Source organism: Rhineura floridana, chromosome 3 (assembly GCF_030035675.1).
Source record: "Rhineura floridana isolate rRhiFlo1 chromosome 3, rRhiFlo1.hap2, whole genome shotgun sequence".
NCBI classification, from domain to species: domain Eukaryota; kingdom Metazoa; phylum Chordata; class Lepidosauria; order Squamata; family Rhineuridae; genus Rhineura; species Rhineura floridana.
This window is the reverse complement of record NC_084482.1, coordinates 58,927,690-58,947,185: the sequence shown is the minus strand read 5'-3', so window position 1 is coordinate 58,947,185 and position 19,496 is coordinate 58,927,690. Positions and strand designations below refer to the sequence as shown.

The following is a 19,496-nucleotide window of genomic DNA, read 5'->3' as shown; positions in this document are numbered from 1 at the left end:
TTTTGGTAATGGTTCTGCAGATTTTCAGAAAGTTATCTTTTCATCCCTCAAATACCAGGGATTAAACCACAGGCCACCTGACTGCAAACCAAATGCTCTGCCTCTGAGCTGTGACCTTTATGGGCTCCTCCTTCCCAGGCAGAAGTGGAAACAAACCAGAGGTTGGCTTGCTGTTACATAGGAGCCAACCCTCATGGTTTATTTCTCTCCTAACAAACCTAACAAACTCGGGTCCTGCTTGCGGGCTTCCCCCAGGCACCTGGTTGGCCGCTGTGAGAACAGGATGCTGGACTAGATGGGCCACTGGCCTGATCCAGCAGGCTCTTCTTATGTTCTTATGATGGTAAGCCAAGAAATGGGTTGAAATAGATGAGCTTGTGCCAATCTGCCCTTTTGACCTCCGGCCACTTGTTTCCCCTATGACCTTTGCAAAAAATATTTTGGGAAAGCCCAGTAATTGGACCGAGCTGCCCTATTTTTCCCTATCTCCCTTTGCCTTCACTTAATTTCCCAGTGAACCAGATCTCTCAAATACAGAGCCTAGCAGATTCAAGAACAAGATTTGGGAACCTGAGATAAGTAAATTATATATACAGGGCTTTTTTTGTGACAGTACTCACTGGTTCCGAGTCTTGACATCTCTTTTTTTGCTGCCCCTGGCAGTCATTTTAGTGCTAGAACCCACAATACTTTTTGTAGTACTGATATAGTACTGACCTCATGTTTACCATAAAAAAGCAAACGCACACACACACACGTTTACAATTGCAAGTATTTCATGCTTGTGAAAATGGGGGGAGTTCAGAGCAGGTGCTGGAGCGATAGATTACACAGGGAGAGTATTAGGACAGGACAGCCTTGTAGAAGGATTAGTTAAAAAGCAGAGGATGGGGTACGTGTGGTGTTGCTGGACTGCAACTCCCATTATTCCTAGCCATTGGCCATGCTGCCTGGGGCTGACAGAAGCTGTAGTTCAGCAACATCTGGAGAGCCACAGAACAAGGCACAGGTAGGTTGCTATTTTTCCTGTTGAACCTACCACTATTGTTCTATTTCACATTTAGGCAGTTCGTAGTTTTAGGCTTTGTGTTCTGTTATATTAACTTGAGGGCATAGTTAGCAAATGCTGTATTTTGCATTTATGGATAGTCCTCATCACTGCAGAGACAAGTGTGAATGCATACCAGTCAACTCCTCTGCATCATTGCACGCAAAATAACCAGGCAGCAACTCTAGAGTTGTACACAGGAAAGAGGAAGGGTACAGCCTGCTCCAGATCCCAGCAATTGCATCTATTTCGGTTGACTAAATATCCATTTTAGTTCTTGCCTGATCTTTCTGGCTAACAGCAGTTCTCGGATACCAATGCATGACATTTTATAGCCACATGCGTCTCTGTACAATTTTTTTTTTTTTGGTAAAGAAAACCAGTCAAGTTCTAAAGAAGCTGCTGGTTCCTGCACGCACAGTAACAATCAGGCTCTGCCTGTGCTTAGCTGCAACAAAAGAGTAGCAGCGTTAAGGCCTCCCTACCACAGAGATTCAGTAGCCACCATTGTTCTCAGCAAACCCACTAGTTTTAAACAATTAGATGTTCCCAGAATGCATCCCCCCTCCACACTAAATAACTCCCTGCTCCGGTGACAGAGAGAGAAAATGGGAGGCCAGGGCAGGGAGAGAAGACAGCTACTGCTTTGCCAAGGGTATCCGTAATTGCAGTTCCATACACCTTCTTCAGTCAGCAAAACGAGCAATCGTATGGCTATTGCAAAAATGAAACTGCCTTTGCAGGTGGGAAATGTGCCCCAAAACGTGATGCCTGCGCTTGGGGAACAGTATAAATTCCCACCTACCTCCAATAGGTTTCCTTTGCACACATCCCACTCTCATCTCCACCCTGACATGTGCACATGTCATAGTTCATACATAGCTGAAAGACTGTACTGGAGGGAGGGATGGTGGAATTATGTGGGAACCCATTCAGCTGACATAAGCCAGCTTCTGGTAATGAATTTCCAAGTCTCTTCCAGGGCACAGCTAGGCAGTAAGACTAAGAGGGATTGCCTGGTCACACGCTGGGCTGAGTGTTCTCATATGGGACTTGGCAAAGGTTTTACACATAAAAATCAGCACGCAAAAATCAAGGTGGCTTTTTCTTTTCAGTAAACTGATTTTTCTTCTCTTGCATTTTTCATTACAAACAATCAAAGAAAATAAAAAAACCCAAAACACATTCATGGAGGAGGAAAAATTTCCATAACATGCACAAACATAGGAGAAAGAGAGCTATAATTGGAAAACGTTTCAGAAAATGAACAGTTTATATATAAACTGTTAATTAAGCATTATTATTGAAAAACCCTGATTGATTCCACCTCCAGGAGTAAAGTGAACACAAGATTTTATACTTGGCTGCTTTCAGTTGCTGTGTTAAATCCGAAGATCCACCCACCCCCAACTCTGCCAAAACAAGAACCATTCCACCCCATGGGTTTACAGCCAGAGCCGTTTCCGGGAATTCCCTCCCACCTTCAAAAAGCTTCAAAGCACACGCATGAGGTGATGCAACAAGTTCATAGGTCTTGCCCCATAGACACTTTCACTATCAGTCGCAATATAGGAAATTCTTTTTAAAAAAGAAAAGGGATGGAGTGTCAGGGGTAGACATCTCCAGTCAAAGGAAAATGGCTCCTTGTGGAGAGGAGAGGATAGTGGCTCATAAGAGGGATGGCTGATGGAAGTCAAATTAGGATTTTAAAGAACTCCATTCTAATCTAAGGCTAGAGTCTTGAAATTACTTGCTCTGGAATAGTTCAAGTCTGCATCTAATAGGATTCCTCTGCAGTGAGTCACTTGAGAATCTACATGAGCTAATGGTTTAGGTGTCTAGCTTCAGACATCCTTAGAGCCAAGGACTTTTAGAAAGGGCTAAGCATCACAACCTTTTCCCTAAAGTTGTCAACCCTGGCATCTCAAAACCTTGTTCTGAACATACGTTTTCCACTAAAGATCTTGTTGAATTGGGGGGGGGGGGAAGAAAAAAGATCAGCATGTTTCTCCTCAGAGAAGTAACTTGGCCAGTAGTAGTTTCCCTCCCCCCCCCACATTCCATGGGCTCAATATGGACACCACATTGGTTTCAGATTCACAGATCAACCAATCCCCTCACCACAAGCTCACATGAAACCTACAAAGCTATTTTATAGACAGTGTATAAAAATGTCTCGTCATTCTCTTTTTAAAATATAATTGCTTTCTCCAGAATGTGCAAGAGTAGTCATCATGCCGTTTGTTTTCCTTCAGATTACAGAGGACAACACAAGATCTCACATCCCCATTCCCCAGGTAAAGAAAGGGGTAAATGGGAAAAAAACCATCTGGGGGAATATGTGTGTGTGTGTATGTATGTGGGCTAGGAGGAAGCCAAGGTAGATGATCTGGCCAGATTTGCTGGGTCTTGCCCTTGCATCTCCTCCCTGCTTGGGGGATGGGATACTTCAGAGGTTGCTGAATAGTTCATTTTTCTTGCTCCAGTCCATCTGTGGTGCCCTTTTGCTGGTGCGTTTTTGGTGAGCACGCTCCTTGGCCACAGCCAGCGGGATGTCCAAGTCAAGAATGGGGTCGGATATGGAGCTGCGCGTCTCTTCTTTCTCTTGAGAGTTGAGCTGTAAGGGTATAGGCAGGACAGTGAGAGAATAAGAGGGGTCAGCAAATATGAATTCCAGGTGACCTACCCAACCCCCCTTTGTTTGCCCACCTCTACACATAGCTCTCAAGGCACAAAACACATTTCACATGTCACTGTTTGTACTGCTATCGTCACAGGGTTTTGTTGTTGTTGTTAAATTAAGAATATAAAAAGCAGCCCATCACGTCTAGCATCCTGTTCTCACAGTGGCCAACCAAATGCCCATGGAAAACCCACAAGCAGGACATGAGCACAACGGCACTCTCCCCATTTGCGATTCCTAGCAACTGATATTCAGAGGTATACTGCTTCCAAGAGTGGAGACTGAAGTGCAACATATTAAATATAAGGCATATTAAGCCAATAAGGATCAGATTATCAAACATATGCATCTTCCTCTCTAGCCATCCCAACAACCCCTCCCCACCAGTCTCCATGTCCCTCCCCCACATACCCATACATCCATATCAGAAAGGAAAACTGTACCCGTTAAAATCTAGAATAAAAGCTAGATTAAGAAGAAAAAACATGCGCGTGTTCAAATAAGTAGGTCCATGTCTTTATATTTGGTTGCCAGACAGAATTAATTAAAAGTGGATCAGCCATGCATATTCTCCTCTAGTCACCAAAGAGGCCCAGGAAATCTTGGATGTTGTGAAGCTTTTCAAGGCTCTCTCACTCAACCTAGATCTAGGAAAAATTGCAGGAACCAGAAAACCTCTGAGCCATTGATCAGCTTCAGGACTTGTCTATGTCCTTCCATTATGGCGGTACCAAGTGCCTGGCTACAAGTGTAGTTTTCAAGGCTGAGGATATATAGCCTAGGAGGACACGTGCAGATGATTGTGTGGAGTGTACATTTAGGGTCACACAAATTCCCAAGAAGAGACCATAGCACTGTTCCAGAGAAGAAACTGATGTGGTTCAGTGTTGATCATTTAGTTCTTTATTTTATGATGCTATGATTTTATTGTTTCACAGTGTTTTAACAGTTTTATTGTATACTGCCTTGATATTCTTTTTACGAGTTGATGGTGTATAAATATTCTTATGAACAAATAAAGGTACACCAATACATGTTACTGTCTGAAGTACTGCAGCCAGGCTTGGGCAAACCTCTGCGATGTCCCAAAGAAGCCCATAAAAAAAATCTCTGTGACAAGGACCAAAGATGCTGTTAATAAATCATGCAAGCTGTGTAAATAATTTTGCAGAATTTATTCGAGTTGGAAAGCTTGCATTTTCACAGACTACTGGGCTAGACAGGGGAAGAATGGGATGTACATGCAGCAGCAAAAGTGGCAGTGCTCAGGGAGCCCTTGGCAATAACAACAGGGAGCTAGGCAGGGTTGGAAAAGCAGTTTGTGGCCTTACTTCTTTTCTCAGACTTCAAGCTCATGTTATCTGCGCTTTGCTTGGATCAGTAGCATAGTGGCAAATTCAGAAGTGCAGGGTCCCTTCATGTTAGTCACAGCAATGCCCCCCCCCATTTTGCTGCTGGGCTGAGAATGAGATCCTTGTTACCGCCTTCTCCCAAAACAACAGATATCCCTAGGAGCCAATAAGCAGGAAAGGGGAGACTGTTAGCTGCTGAGAAGACTCTTCTCAATGGCTGATTCACCTCCTTTCACTCTGGTTGGCTCCAATCAGCAGAAAAGGACAGGAAAGCATGTTAGAAGACTCTTCTCAGTGGTTAACACACACCCCTTTCATCCTCATAGGATGCTGAAGACATGGAGACCCTGCTGGGACCCTGCTCCCCAAAAAGTAAAGGGTCTAAGACCCCCCCGAGACCTTTGATGACTACACCCCTGGCTTGGATAGAAGACTACCCAGATTCCACACTGTACAGTGCACACATACACAACAGGAGCAATCCAGCACAAGGAAGCACACTCAACCATCATGGAAACCAATGGGACTTTTGCATTTAACTCTGCAGTTTCCTATGCCTAAATCCCATTGAAATTAACAATCTGTAATTTTTTTTGCCGACTTGTTGACATCTATGAATGCTCAGGACAGTGTTAAGCTAGTATTTTCTCCTTTTATCTCTGTACAAAAGTATAGGCCCTAACATGGTTAGACAAGGAGTTTGATCCTATAAGGTGCCTATAGGTATCTGTGTGGTGGGATCATTCACTCCTGTTAACTGGCATTCTGTAGCAGGTCTACACGACCTATTTCTATTTATTTATTTATTGTGCTTATAAGCCCACCCTTCACCAAAAGGTCCCAGGGCGGGTTACACAGATCATTTAAACCACACACAACTCAACAGTCATTAAAATCATAAAATTAAAAACCACAGGCCTAAAACAATAACATAACTAACAGGAAGAGTGACACCCAGTGGAAGGCTGTTGACAGACAGTCCTCCTACACAAGCAAACACTTAAGGCTGCAGCATTGCACAAGTGCAAATGCAGTGGGGTATCTCCAGGACCCATTAACATGCATCATGCAGTCACTCCCTTTCTACTCCTTCCTTACCCTCACCTCTCCATACACCTGCCTCAGGTATGCTGTTGCTGCAGCAATACCATGTCCTGGGCACTTTTCTAGGAGACCAGCAGAACGCATGGCTTGAAACACAGGTCCTTGGCACATAAAGCCCTATCTACTTTTTGGCCCACATACACTTGCATCAGCCCTTTCTGCTTTTTGTCTTGCATAGAAGATCTGTAGGATTGGGCTGCATAAATCACATCCTGAAGCATTCACAAGATCAAAGGAAAATCATCATCAGCCTTTTGTGCCACTAATGAAGTCTAGTTTGCCTGGTATTAGCAGCAACATGCCCCATTCTTCAGGTTCTTCAGTATACCCATTTGCAAATGGACTGGGCATCTCCATTCCTACAAAGGTAGGTTCTCTGACTAGAGCAAATTGAGCATCTCTGACTAGAACCATGTCTGGTGCAGGTTTCGTTTTAATTAAGAGACTGAAATTTCCTCCAGGCATCCAGAATCAAGTTTGATTCAAGGTCAAACTGTATGTTATTCACACTTTAAAAAAAACATGCTTAATGCTGTCACTTTTGGGGAGATATCCAGTGTTAGTCATACTCAAGGAGAATAATTGAAAAAAATCAATGGACTTAAGTACATTGATTTCAATGCGTCTACTTTGAGTATGACATTGTTGGGTATCATCTTTTATATTTAAGGTGAAGGCAGCCATGCAGAGCCCTAATCTGGTACCATGCGTCTGAACTGGACTGCCCCACCCCACCAGTTTCCTACAAAAAATCATTCTCCCTGACAGCTGTTTGCCACCTTTGGGAGAAAGATGCAACTCTGGCAGAAAGAGTTTTCATCAGGAAACCAGTGCAGGGTCCTGATTTGGATTGCGGCTCTGCATAGCTTTCTCTTTCAAAATAAAGAAGTGGCAGCATTAAGTACGCATTTTAAAAAGCATGAATGAATGAAATGTAGTTTGGCCCTAAAGCAAATTTGATGCAGGGCACCTGGATTAAAATTCAGCCTTTTAATTAAAAACTGGACACAGCTCCAATGAGAGGTACTAATCCAACCAGAGAATACTAATGACTTCCTTTGTAGAAATAGAGACTTCTGGCCCATCTGAAAATGGGCACGCTGAAGACCCAATGTTGCTGCTAATGTCCGTCAAACTAGACTTCAGCGGTACAAAAACCTGGCAACAGTTGGCCCCATAGGGCACCAAAGAAATGGCAAAACGTTGACTAGTTTCCATTGTTACAAAGGGGAGGTGCTTCCAACAGATAAGCTGGAGCCTGCTTTCTCATTGTTAGAAAATAGGGTGCATTTTTGCAGACCTTTAGCAGAGTTTACTTGTAGCTCCAAGCAGTATCAAGGATGTGTCTCCAGACTGTCACTATTTTGCAGGAGGGATTCAAGTGCAAGCCAGAACTTTAGGTTTCAGCATTTAAAGTAGATTAAAGGGCTCTGCCCTCCTATCACAACAAATGCCCTTTTTAAAAACCCCAGATTCTTTGTGGTTTGGAAAGTGATGGGAAATGCACTGAAAAGTGTGGGATGAATGAGTTACTAATGGCAAGATGTGCAACAACACCCCCCAAGCAAATCAGGGCGAATGCAGGACAAATGCTCAATAAAGACCTAATGTAACCTAAAGCTCCATGTAAGCAAATGAGGATGAATGCTCAACAAACAGGTCATCTGGAAGGGCCCTGATATCGGTACCAAACTTAGGACTCCTCACCCCTTGCTTCCCCCTTTGTGCCCAGGCTGCTTTCATACCTCATTGTGAGGTTCATTCAGAGTTGGGGAAGGAGACACAAGCTCAGGGCTTGAAGGACTTTCAGAGACAGGCTCAAGCTGGTCATCTCTGTTGTTCTCCTAGGGAGGAGGGGGAAAGAAGAGAAACTTAAAACTAAAGCAGGTGGGGGAAAGAAGTGCTATATAAATAACAAACATTTGTTTATTTTGCAAATCAAAGACAATGGAACCCAATGCATTATTTCCCTGAATTTGTTTTCCATTCTAGCCAGTTCCAGACATTTTTGTGAGGAAGAAAACATTCTTCCTCCTCCTACCCCTTTGGCAAGATTTCAGAAACGCCATCATAAACTTTTCTACAGGGCTGTTTCACAGCTCAGGCTTCTTGACTGGCTCTTAAATGTCCCCTGGGCTGATGGATACAGATATGATCACAACCGGCTCTTTTCGTCTCTTTCCGCTAATGCATCTGCTGCATTTTTCAGAGCATTAATAAAGGGCAGTGGGGAGCAGCTCCATTTTTAGGGAAGAAGGCCCAAACGCTGTGTGACAGGATTATCCAGAGTGTCACAACTATCAAGAGCACCCAACAAAAGAAACCAGGGAGGAGGCCTCATAAAACTGGAGAGGCCCAAATGTTCCCAGGGAGACTCAGAAATGGCCTGTTCTCACAGAATTATAGAACAGTAGAGTTGGAAGGGGCCTATAAGGACATTGAGTCCAACTCCCACCTCAATGCAGGAATCCAAGTTAAAGCATTCTCCTCAGAGGCCAGAGACTAGGACAGAAAAGTTTTCATTTATCCAAGCCAGCCTCTTCAGGAAAACCAGAAAAATAGACCTGGGTTTTCCCATACTCCTAAGCCCATAATCTGTTGACAGACCACAGGCTGATAAAGCACGCTCTGGGCACCCTCCAGTCTCTTCATCCCCCAGAATGATTAAATACCAGCTGTGCTCCATCTCTCTCCTACTCCCCCTTCTCTCTCTCCCTGACAAGAGGGGGGTTGGTCATGAAGAAGAGACCAAGTTAAGATATTCCCTTATCCACTGTCAGAGGCAGCATGCTTCTGAACACCAGTTGCTGAGAATCCCAAGTGGGGAGAGAGCACTGTTGCCCTCAGGTCCTGCTTGCAGGCTTCCCCAGAGGCATCTGGTTGGCCACTGTGAGAACAGGAGGCTGGACTAGATGGGCCTTTGGTCTGATCCAGCAGGCTCTTCTTATGTTCTCTGTAGCTTTTCAGACATGAACTACATTATACTTTAAGACTATTCAAGATACTTGAGTCCACCAGAGACCACTATACTTCCAGCTCTTCTCCCATGAGGAGGAGGAGGAAGAAGGGGCAGCAGCTTGCTGGAAATTCCAAGTGAGAATTTAAAAAGAAAAAAGGACAAAGAGGCACAGGAACAAAAGGCAAAAACTGAAGGGAAAGCTGAACTTGTGGCTGCTTTCAAGCTATAGTGATAAAGGCAACAACATCTGCACTATTGGAGCCCAGAGTGGAATATCATGTACTTCTCCATCAACGTGAGAACATAAAACAGGGCTCTGGCATTTTATAGCAACAACACTTCAGCTATGTTCCAAGTTGGGTACTGTCTTAAAAGAGCCTTTATCACATCAACAGTTTAAGCAATTTCACCATCACTCCCTCAAGTGAATTTTCAATGGCAACCGTAGAGTGACCCATCTGCATATAAGACATTGGGGGGAGCTCTCCCTCCTCCCGCTTTCTGAGATATCTCTGCAACAAAAGTGTTAATTTGAGAGGAGGTGCAAGACCCTCATTCATAAAATGGAATGCACAAAGTGCACTTCATGCACCAAAACATCCCATAGGGAAAGACCCATGGACAGACAGTGATTTGGGTATTTTCTACTGAAGGGGGAAAAAAGACATGAAGATGCTGTTGGGAACCCATATTTTGAGATACAGCTGAAACAAAGAGTAAACCTTCTACAAAAGCGGCAGCTAGGTAATGAAGCTGGAAACCTACTTTTCTCCTAAGTTATGGGTGCATGCCCGTTAGTGCCAGTTGACTGATTGCCTGCAGGTCAGCAAATTGAGGGGTATCTACATATGATACCCCATGGCTACCCAATGATACAGATGACCCCCCCCACATTAGCCACCCAACAGGGAAAGCTGATAACCAGCTTATTCTAAGGCAAAGTTGCCATTTAGTTATGCCAGCACCGGAAGAGCAGGTTTCCTTTCATGTGTATGCCAAGCAAAGATGAGATAAAGAGAAAAATTATGATAGCTGTGTGGGAAAGTGGTTTTGTATGAAACATCTCTGAATTATCAATTAAAGGCTGACTTAAGTGTGAAGGAGGAGGAGGAGGACCTTAAAGCCAGATAAGCAGGACTGGAAAGTGACTTCAGGGAGCAAGGAGGTGGATTGGTCCTTCCTACTTCCCAGACCTATGAAAGTTCTTTGCAACAAATTGAAAGAACTGCTACTCGATGTCCCTATTCAGATGCAACCCTAAATCGTGGTTCTCATAATGCTAAACAAAGCTAGCCTTCCCTCTGGATCACATGCTTCCCCCGCTTCTGCTTCCATTTTAGATTAACCATATTTAATCTAAGTTGTAGTCAACATTAATTTATGGTAACTGGAAACAAGCTAGCTTCATGAACTATGGTTTGAAACGGGCTTATTTTCACTAACCATAGCTTGTCTTAGCTTAACCATAGTTTGCCTTGGTTTGAATGACACAGCAAGTTGCAGTCAATCAAGAAAGAAGTAAAAGCTTCTGAACTCCTCTGCATGGCCATGCTAGAGGAGAGGGGGGCATTCAAGCCAGAGCAGGGGAAAAGCTAGGTTTGTTCTTGTTTATTAACCCCAAGTTGTGGCTTAGCGTTATATCCAAACCAGCCTGATTTGAGTAAGGTGAAAGTAGATATTCTGATAAGTTTTGCATTACCCCAGCAGACAGGCACACAGGACAGACTCATGCTTGAAGAAAGGCAGAGAAAAAAATGCTGCCCACATTACTGAAAGCCAGATTCACTTGTGCTTCAGATCCTGTTATAGTTGCCACTTTCAGGGTTTTAAAAAATAAGTTTCTATGTCTGTTTGCACAAAAACCTAAACAATTAATAATTCTAAAAATAACCACTGTATTATATCCCATGGAAGTAGGATTCATCAATTTATGGTGCAAAACAGCCACACTATTTCTTACTGATTACTGTTCACAGCTAGCGGATACAAAAGTTGCAAGTCATCTCTCTATCCAGTTTAGTTTTACTCTGGAAACATCCTCACCCGGTCCCTTAATGTATATTTAAAATCCATGCCCCCTGCCCTCTGCTTTTGAGGATCCTAATGAGGCTTCCCTTCCGCTCTGTGTTTAATTAGGCTTTGTTTTTTCAAAGCAGACTGGAAGTAATGTGGCCTTTTGAAACAGCAGCCCCGACTGCAAGAGATTCCACCCACAGGGCGAAGAATGGGCCATTCTGTTCTGTGACAAGACGCAGGCCCAGAAAATGAGTGACATGCCTTCAAGGGCTTTACCCTCCTCTCCTCTGCCATGAGGTCAGCTCTGCAGCACAAAAATCAAGAACCAGAAAGGCTGCAAGACACTCAAAAGTCTTCCTTATGGGGGAATTACTATACTTGTGCTACAGCACACAGCCAAGGGCTGCTCTAAACATTTCCTACAGGAAAAGGAGTTATATGCAGGGAGACACAGAAAAACATTGAAACTGCATGAAGCATCTCTTACCACATGCAACTCTCATGTATGTTTTTTCTTGTGCACATTGTATGGGATGAGGAGAAAGAGACTGGGACCCACTGGTAGATCTCTGGGTGGAACACAGGAAGCTGCCTTATACAGAATCAGGCTGTTGGTCTATCTAGCTCAGCATTGTCCACACCAACAGGCAGCGGCCCTTTGGGGCTTCAGGCAGAAATCCCAGCCAGCCCTACTTGGAGGTGGCAGGGATTGAACCTGGGAGCTTTTGCAGGCAGGGTAGATGCTCTGCCACTGACCTTTGCAGGAGACCGGCAAGAGTCTCTGGCTTCCAACTGTTTAACAAAAGGAGCAACTCAAAAGCTTTCCCCCTCTTTAAATTAGATTGCTGAAAAAGAATTGGGGGAGAGGGAGAGAAAGTGAAACCAGAGCTAGGTTTTTGTGTAAGAGGATTTATACGCTTGGTTGTGGTGCTACTCACAGGATTCCTAGGCTGATATCAGAGGCATCCTGTTCTTTGCATCTTAGCACACATCCCCTTGGATGCGCCACTATTTTGCACCTCTCTCCGGTGGGGGTTCCTGAGGGTTCCAGTGAAAACAAAAACCCAGAGTGGATCCTGCAAGTCTGCTCTTCCTTGGTGTACATGTATTGGGAAACTACAGCTAGTTACAGCTTCATAGCACATGTAAACCTAGCGGGCCCAATAGTGATCAGGGGAATCTGTACACACAGTTCTCATGCTTTTTTCCAACATGGAAATATGTCTGTGCACAGCAAACCTGTAATGTTGAAAGGGGCCTTAACACAACATAAGAGGCCATCAATGAACTATGCACTTGGCAGAATCTTTACCTTCTCCACATCACCATTGGCAACTGGTTCTGGCAAGGGACCTGAAAGGGGAAAAACCAGAACAAAAAACACATGCAGTTAGCAAACTTTGCTTCTTTTAACTGGGTTTCTCTAACGCAATAATGTTCCCTTTGAGAGCTGGCATATCCCTTGTATGGCTGCCAGCAGCCTGAGACTGGCAGCTTCTCCTGTGATCTCCCAGTTCTGCCACAGCAACCCACCCCCAACAGCTGCAGGAGCCACTTCCCCATGGCTTTATTCCACCTGGCTGCTGTATGGATGGACATGAATACCAAAACCGTCAGCCATGCCGCTGTTTTGCTCTCACCTGACAGGGTGGCAACCGGGTGGAGCGGCGGGAAACAAACACAATTGCTCCTGCCCACAGAATTATTATCTGCTTTTTTATCTTGGCCTTCCTCGAGGGAGCTCAGGGTGGAACACAGTACCACCCCTATTCTCCCCTCACAACAACCCTGTGAGGTAGGCTAGACCAAGAGAGAAAGGGAAGCGCGAGTGAGTGAATGGGCCAAGGTGGCCCAGTGAGCTTCATGGCTCAGTGGAATTTAAATCTGAGTCTCCCCAGTCCTGGTCCAACACTGTGTCCACTAAACCACAACTCTCAGTGGTATTCACACGCACATACTGCAGCTACATAGGATGGCACCATGGGGAAGCTGCTTTCACATGGCAGCAGGTGAGTGAAATACTAAAATACATCGGTAGATGACCTTTTGAAAGGACTGTGACAGCACCACTCACTCACGCCCATCCGTCTTCAGGAGCTCAGTTCCGACTGATGACTGTGGCTCTGCTTGGAGAGGAGCAACGCTGATGGGTGTGCTGGGAGGGTGGGGGGTTGTAAGAAGATTTGCATGTCCAAAGTTCTGGGTTCAATCACTGGGGTCTTCCAAGAGAGTTGGAGGCAGGAGAAGGAGCCAACCAGCACTTATAGAACCGTTTGGCATAGTTCAAGTGCTGGCTGGAAGAGGGTTTTTGACGGTGGGAGGAACAACGAGGCAGGTGAGGTTGTACCAGAGCCAGGGAGATTAAAGTTCAAGCAAAGCCACTGGCAAGATGATTTTAAAAAAACCAACTACCACCCTAGAACCTCAGGAGAGGTCCATCCAGACCCCTTTACTTTTTCCTATATAAAATTTTGATTTTTTAAAAAGTGAAACACAGGGAGGTCTTTTTAGGCTTGCTATCTTGGCGCCCAGTTTCAAATTCTATGCTCTTGTGAAAATACAAAATGCCCTGACTGTACTATCTGTGATAAGAAGAACTTTATGGAAAGGTTTGTTTGCTTTTGGTTTTTTTGTGGTTTTTTTGCAGATCACACAAGAGCGAAAACTCAGAACTGGAGCAGAATGACAGAGGTGCAGTTTTAAAGGTGGAACGAGCCCATTTTGTGCCACACTGTATGGGTTCAGAAAGCCGAAGAAACTCTTTGTTCCTTTAACCTCCCAACCCTCCTTGAAGAACCTTCTCATTCTCCTGGCACTTTTACTATTCTGAGGAGCCATTTACAGATATAGATATATATGTACACCTGCTGAAGAACTAACTATAGCACCAACAATAGGCTATTTTGGTGGAAAATATGGGAGGCTAATAGAGTTAATTAAGAGATTCCAGAGAGGTCCCTCCCACTTCCTTGTTGTGCAGCTCATCAGAGTACGAGCAAATTAATCATTCAAGCAACACTTCCTACATTCAGACACACCCACAGGGGATCCCACAATAGGCTATGGAGGTTTGAGCATGTTGCATAATAAATGCTCAGCTGGTGACACACCACAGGAAGAGAGGTTATGATCAGGCTTTTCAAGCTCTTGCAAACTTCAATTTCATTTCACAGTTGAACGTGCAAAACTAAGCAGCAGAAGTCAGGTTCAGATCCAGTGAAGCAACCAATAGTTAGATCCTAATACTTAGGCCAAGACTGGCAAGACAATATTTTGTGAACATTCCCTAATGTGGATTCTCAACATAGGAAGCTCACCTTATACTGACCAGTCCATCTAACTCAGTGTTTTCTGCACTGACTGGCAGCTTTAAACTGGAGATGCCAGGGATTGATCCTGGGACCTTCTACATGCAAAACAGCTGCTCTATCATTGAGCTACAGTCCTTCCTAAAACCTCCTCTTGTCCAGAGCTAATGTCCACTGCCATGTGAAGGGAATGGCTATGCACATATAACTCTATCCAGTCAGATTGACGCTGAGCCTTTGATTTGTGGCAGTATGATAGCACTGACCTTACTTAAGTGCTAATTCTATTGTTATTCAGGTCAGTCATATTTAATTGCTTTTAAGAACTGCTGTAAGATGCCCTGGACATTTAAACAGAAAGATAGGAGTTTTATTTTATTTCATTTATATTCATTTTATTTTAAGCAAAATAAGCCACCCATCTGAAGATGCGTTAGCCCCTAACATTTAGCAAATGCTACCTCTGTCTGTAGCAGTATTGTTTGACCAATGGGAGGAAGAATCTTGAAAAACTGCCAAGAAAAGGCAGAGGGTGTGTGTGTGCGTGTGTGTGTAAAGATGCAATGTTGTGTGCTCCCCATCTTCCGGCCAGCCAGTGCAAGCCTGGAAGGGTTTCTGAAAGTAGATGGGCCATTCTCATTCTCTTAACTGTGTTGGATTGCTCTGTAAAACCACATGAAAAGCCATGTGGAATAGAAATGTTTTCACGGCCTCCCTAAAAGTAAGCAGAGATGGGGCCAGTCTAACCTCTCTCGGCAGGAAGTTCCACAGTCAGGTGCTGCCACAGAAAAGGCCCTGTTGAAATCATGGTTTCAAAGTCTGGTTTACAAATACATTCTACTGAATATCTATGCATGTGCAACCCTAAACCATGGCTAATACCAGCAAGAAAGAAAGTGCACAAGTGTTTGCATTGAACACTCACCAAAGGGTTTGAGGACCCTTGCAAAGCCAGTTCCCCCAGCAGAAATGATGTGCCTAAAGTCAGTTTCCTGCTGAGGATTATGACACTGGTAATACCAATCCCAACCCCATTGGGAAGAGACACTCAACCAAAACGTAAGGAGTTCCCTACCTCCACCTGCCATCCCAAGGTAAGGTATTGGGCCCTTGGGACAGGAGAAGGACGCCGTGGCTCTGACAGGATTGAGCTGGAAACAGCCCTGCTCACCTCAGTCTTGCTGGGGATATTCAAACAGGGGTGCTCACTTTTACAAGCACCTGTATGCAAATGCCCACAACATCCCTATCCAAAACATAATTGAAAGAGATTATTCTATCCCACCCATCTCTACAATTATTCTTGTCCGAATGGATGCCTCACCTTTCAGATGCGCTTCAGAAGGGATGACGTTGCACTTCTTGAAAAATTCATCTGTTAAGCTATCCACCACCAATAGCTTGGTGTCATCTCCACCAGATCTTATGGCCGAAACAACATCCGAGTGCTGCTTGCCTTCCATGCACACTCCATTCACCTGCCAGGAGAGCAACACGTTTTTGAGATCAGAAAAAAACAGCAGACGTTCAGGCAGGTGCCAAGAAAAGCTGTCACTCTAGACCAAGAGTGGGCAAACTTTTCAAAGCCGAGGGACACATGCAGCACTGGGTGCTTGCACAAAACTTACTTGGAGGTTAGATTATGTCTGTCTTTATTGAGCATTTGTTCTGATTTGTTTGCCGGGAGGTTATACAACAATGAGCATTCATCCTGATTTGCTTGCAGAGTGTTAATCATTCATTCCACAGTTTTCAATCTATCTCCCCTTCACTTTCCCAACTACAGAAAGTCAGCCTGCAGCACTGTAAGGCCAAACACACCCACCCAATACAGGCGGCACGGGGCTTAAATAAGCCCACCAGCCCCACCTACCAATTGCACCACCACGAATGCCCTGCATGCTGTGCACACACACCTGCCATCACCCAAGATAGCAGTGGGGGGGGGGTCAACCCCTTAGGGATGCCCCCACTGCCATCTTGAATGATGGCAGACATGTACGCACATCATGTGGGGGGTGTACGCTGACACAATAGGTAGGTGGCGCGGGTGGGCTTATTTTACTTGTATCGGGGGGGTACCTAGGAGCTCCTGTTTTGTGATCCACAGCAATGTTGGGTCGCTGAGTCCCGCAGCCTAATACTGCTGCGGATCACTGTGTGGGAGCTTCACTCTCCCACCCCAAGGAGGGGCCCTTGCCCAGGGCCTAACTTGGCCATCTGCTGGCGCCAGGCCTGAGTATGGCAAACCTAAATATCCTGGCATGTGCTTCAATCCCTCCTGCAAAATACTGACAGTGTATCCTGCAATGCCCAGGGCTTCCCAGAACAGTTTGAGAACCACCACTGTAGAATATACAGCAGTCATCCCTGGCTTCATTGCGGTGTGTTTCCATGACCACTCTGAGCCTTCCAGGATGGAGACAGACACCTTCAGTGGTAAACCCTTTGGCAGGGACTATCGAGCCAGAAAATATCTGGATCACCTCCATGACTGAAGGGATGCCACTAGAAAATTAAGGAGTTTCCTGAGCACTTTAAGTAGCCTACTGATCAGGACCTCAGAACCTCTGACATTTTGGCCCTGGCCAAAGCTCAGCACTGGTCTGCAGTAACTCTATACCATTACCCCATCACCAGCAGTTTATTTATTTATTTATTAAATTTATATACCGCCCGACTAGCAATAGCTCTCTGGGCGGTGAACATAGAAATACAATAACATAGGAAATACAATAAATGACACAATATAATACAAAATAATACAATCTAAAATCAATACAGTAACATTTTTAAAATTAAATCAATTTAAATTAAAATGCTTCAGAGAATAGGAAGGTTTTAACCTGGCGCCGGAAAGAAAGCAGAGTCGGCGCCAGGCGGACTTCCTCGGGGAGACTGTTCCATAGTTCGGGGGCCACCACTGAGAAGGCCCTAGATCTTGTCACCACCCACCGGGCCTCCCTATGAGTTGGAACCCGGAGGAGGGCCTTCGTAGTAGAACGTAGTCTACGGGCCGGTTCATATCGGAAGAGGCGTTCCGCAAGATATCGTGGTCCCGCACCGTATAAGGCTTTATAGGTTAATACCAACACTTTGAATCTGGCCCGGAAACATATTGGCCGCCAGTGCAAGCGGGCCAGAACAGGTGTTATAAGCTCGGACCGCTTGGTCCTTGTTAGCAGTCTGGCTGCCGCATTTTGCACTAGCTGTAGCTTCCGAACTGTCTTCAGAGGTAGCCCTACGTAGAGCGCATTGCAGTAATCCAAACGCGAGGTCACCAGAGCATGTACCACTGATTCAAGTTTCAAGGAAAAAGATAGGAAATGTGGCTACAACAGTCTGGTGCGGATTATTTTATCATTCAAAACCACTATGGGTCAGAGTTCTGCGCTTCTTGGAAAAGTTGCCCTGAGATCATTTTGATGCAGAGCACAAAGCCAACCAGAACCACATTTTTGTTATCTTAGGAGAGCAGCACCTTGCCATGACACAGCAGTTGGGTCAAGAGAGAGACAGTGTATGGCTGGACTACAGCAGCAGCAGGAACAAGGTAGACCTGCCACTGCACAGAAATGAAAGGAAACCAGAATTCTTTCTAGGTGGGTGTTGGGTATCTCCAGATTTGACCTTCTGCAGATCCCATTACTCTTGCTCATATTAGCAACATCCCAAGCATTTGCATCTATTTTCAAGTGCCAGCATCATTGACTTTAACAAAATAAAGCACTGCAGAAGCAGTTCTAGTTTAAGGGAAGGCTCAAAATAGTTTCATTTCTTGGATGCCAGTTTCTGTGGCCTCTTACATCAAGTGCAACTCAAGAGATAATTGATTTCTAATTTGTTATGAGCTTCACCAGAAACCGGGCTGTGATCAGTTTTCAGAACTGGAAGCAGAGTTGCATTCCATGGTTTAAAACAATGACATGGTAGTCCAGTTGCTCGAGTTCAAGGACAGTTTGCAAGTGAGCTTGTTTTTCTACATAGGCACGGTCTTGCAGACTCTTGGGGCTTGTGCAATTGCTTAGACTGGAGAAAGCCAATGTGGTGCCCTGCAGATGATGTTCTACTCCATCAACCCCAGCCAGTGTGGCCAATGGTGAGGGATGATGGGAGTTGTGGTTGAACAACCTCTGGAGGGCATCACATTGACACCTCTGGTTGAGACCTTCACAAGTGCTGAAATACTTCGAAATATGCTGATGACACAATTTGGATGCAATATCTACTTCCGGGGGGTGAGGGGAGAGGAGTGAACCATGACCATGAACACCTAGTAGCTGTTGTCCGCTCATTCTTCAGAAAATCCAAGTAGCCTCTGGGTAACAGACAACAGGCTATATTTTTGAGACTGCAACTCAGAGACAAAGAACATGCTTTTTGTACCTAAGGTCCCAGGATTAGTCCTCAGCATGCCCAGTTAAAAGGACCTGGGCAACAGATCTAGGGGAAAGATTGCTCCCGAGAGCTTGAAAAGCTGCTGCCAGAGGAGAGCATACTAGGCTAGATGGATCATTGGCCTTACACTGGCAGCTTCACAAGGTTTCGTAGGCAGAGGAATCACTTATGCATATGCCCATGGAAAAAAGGTATACTTTATCTCATTTGTGGTGGTTAAACTTATGACAGAACAGCATGTGTACTAGAAAGAAGAAGGTGGGAGAGACAGATGGGACAGGAGCATAGAGAATAAGTTCTGGTTCATGCACTGGCAAGCAGAGACAGGTGCCCTCTATCTTCCACCTTCATGAAGGTGCTAGCCCAGGTGATGCCGGCACCCCTGAAGGGTGCTAGTAGAAGTCACACAAGCAAGGCATCCATGCAATTGGACATCATTGTGTTCCTCCTCCACTGTTGGAGGCAGAATGCCTCTGAACACCAGTTGTTGAGAACCACAAAGGGTGCTGTTGAGCTCAGGTCTTGCTTGGAAGCATCCCATAAGCATCTCGTTGGCCACAGTGAGAACCAAGTGCTGGACTGGATGGGCTGTTGGCCTGATTCAGCAGGGCTCTTATGTTCTTATGAG

The 19,496-nt window shown here is 45.0% G+C and overlaps 1 protein-coding gene across 2 annotated transcripts in view; it reads right to left on the bottom strand.

Annotated features, from left to right (window-relative positions):
• Positions 1 to 2,140: 2,140 nt before the first annotated feature.
• Positions 2,141 to 19,496, bottom strand: part of NHERF1 (NHERF family PDZ scaffold protein 1) — a 61,912-nt gene continuing 44,556 nt past the window's right edge. Inside the window, exons 3-6 of one of the 2 annotated variants that reach the window (XM_061616080.1) lie at positions 15,795 to 15,948; positions 12,475 to 12,515; positions 7,933 to 8,031; positions 2,141 to 3,665 (exon numbers count right to left, since the gene is read on the bottom strand). In XM_061616080.1, the coding sequence (XP_061472064.1) occupies positions 3,498 to 3,665; positions 7,933 to 8,031; positions 12,475 to 12,515; positions 15,795 to 15,948 (462 nt within the window). In that variant the 3' untranslated portion in view covers positions 2,141 to 3,497. The remainder of the gene's footprint in view (positions 3,666 to 7,932; positions 8,032 to 12,474; positions 12,516 to 15,794; positions 15,949 to 19,496) is intronic. The other variant, XM_061616081.1, reaches the window with a different exon arrangement.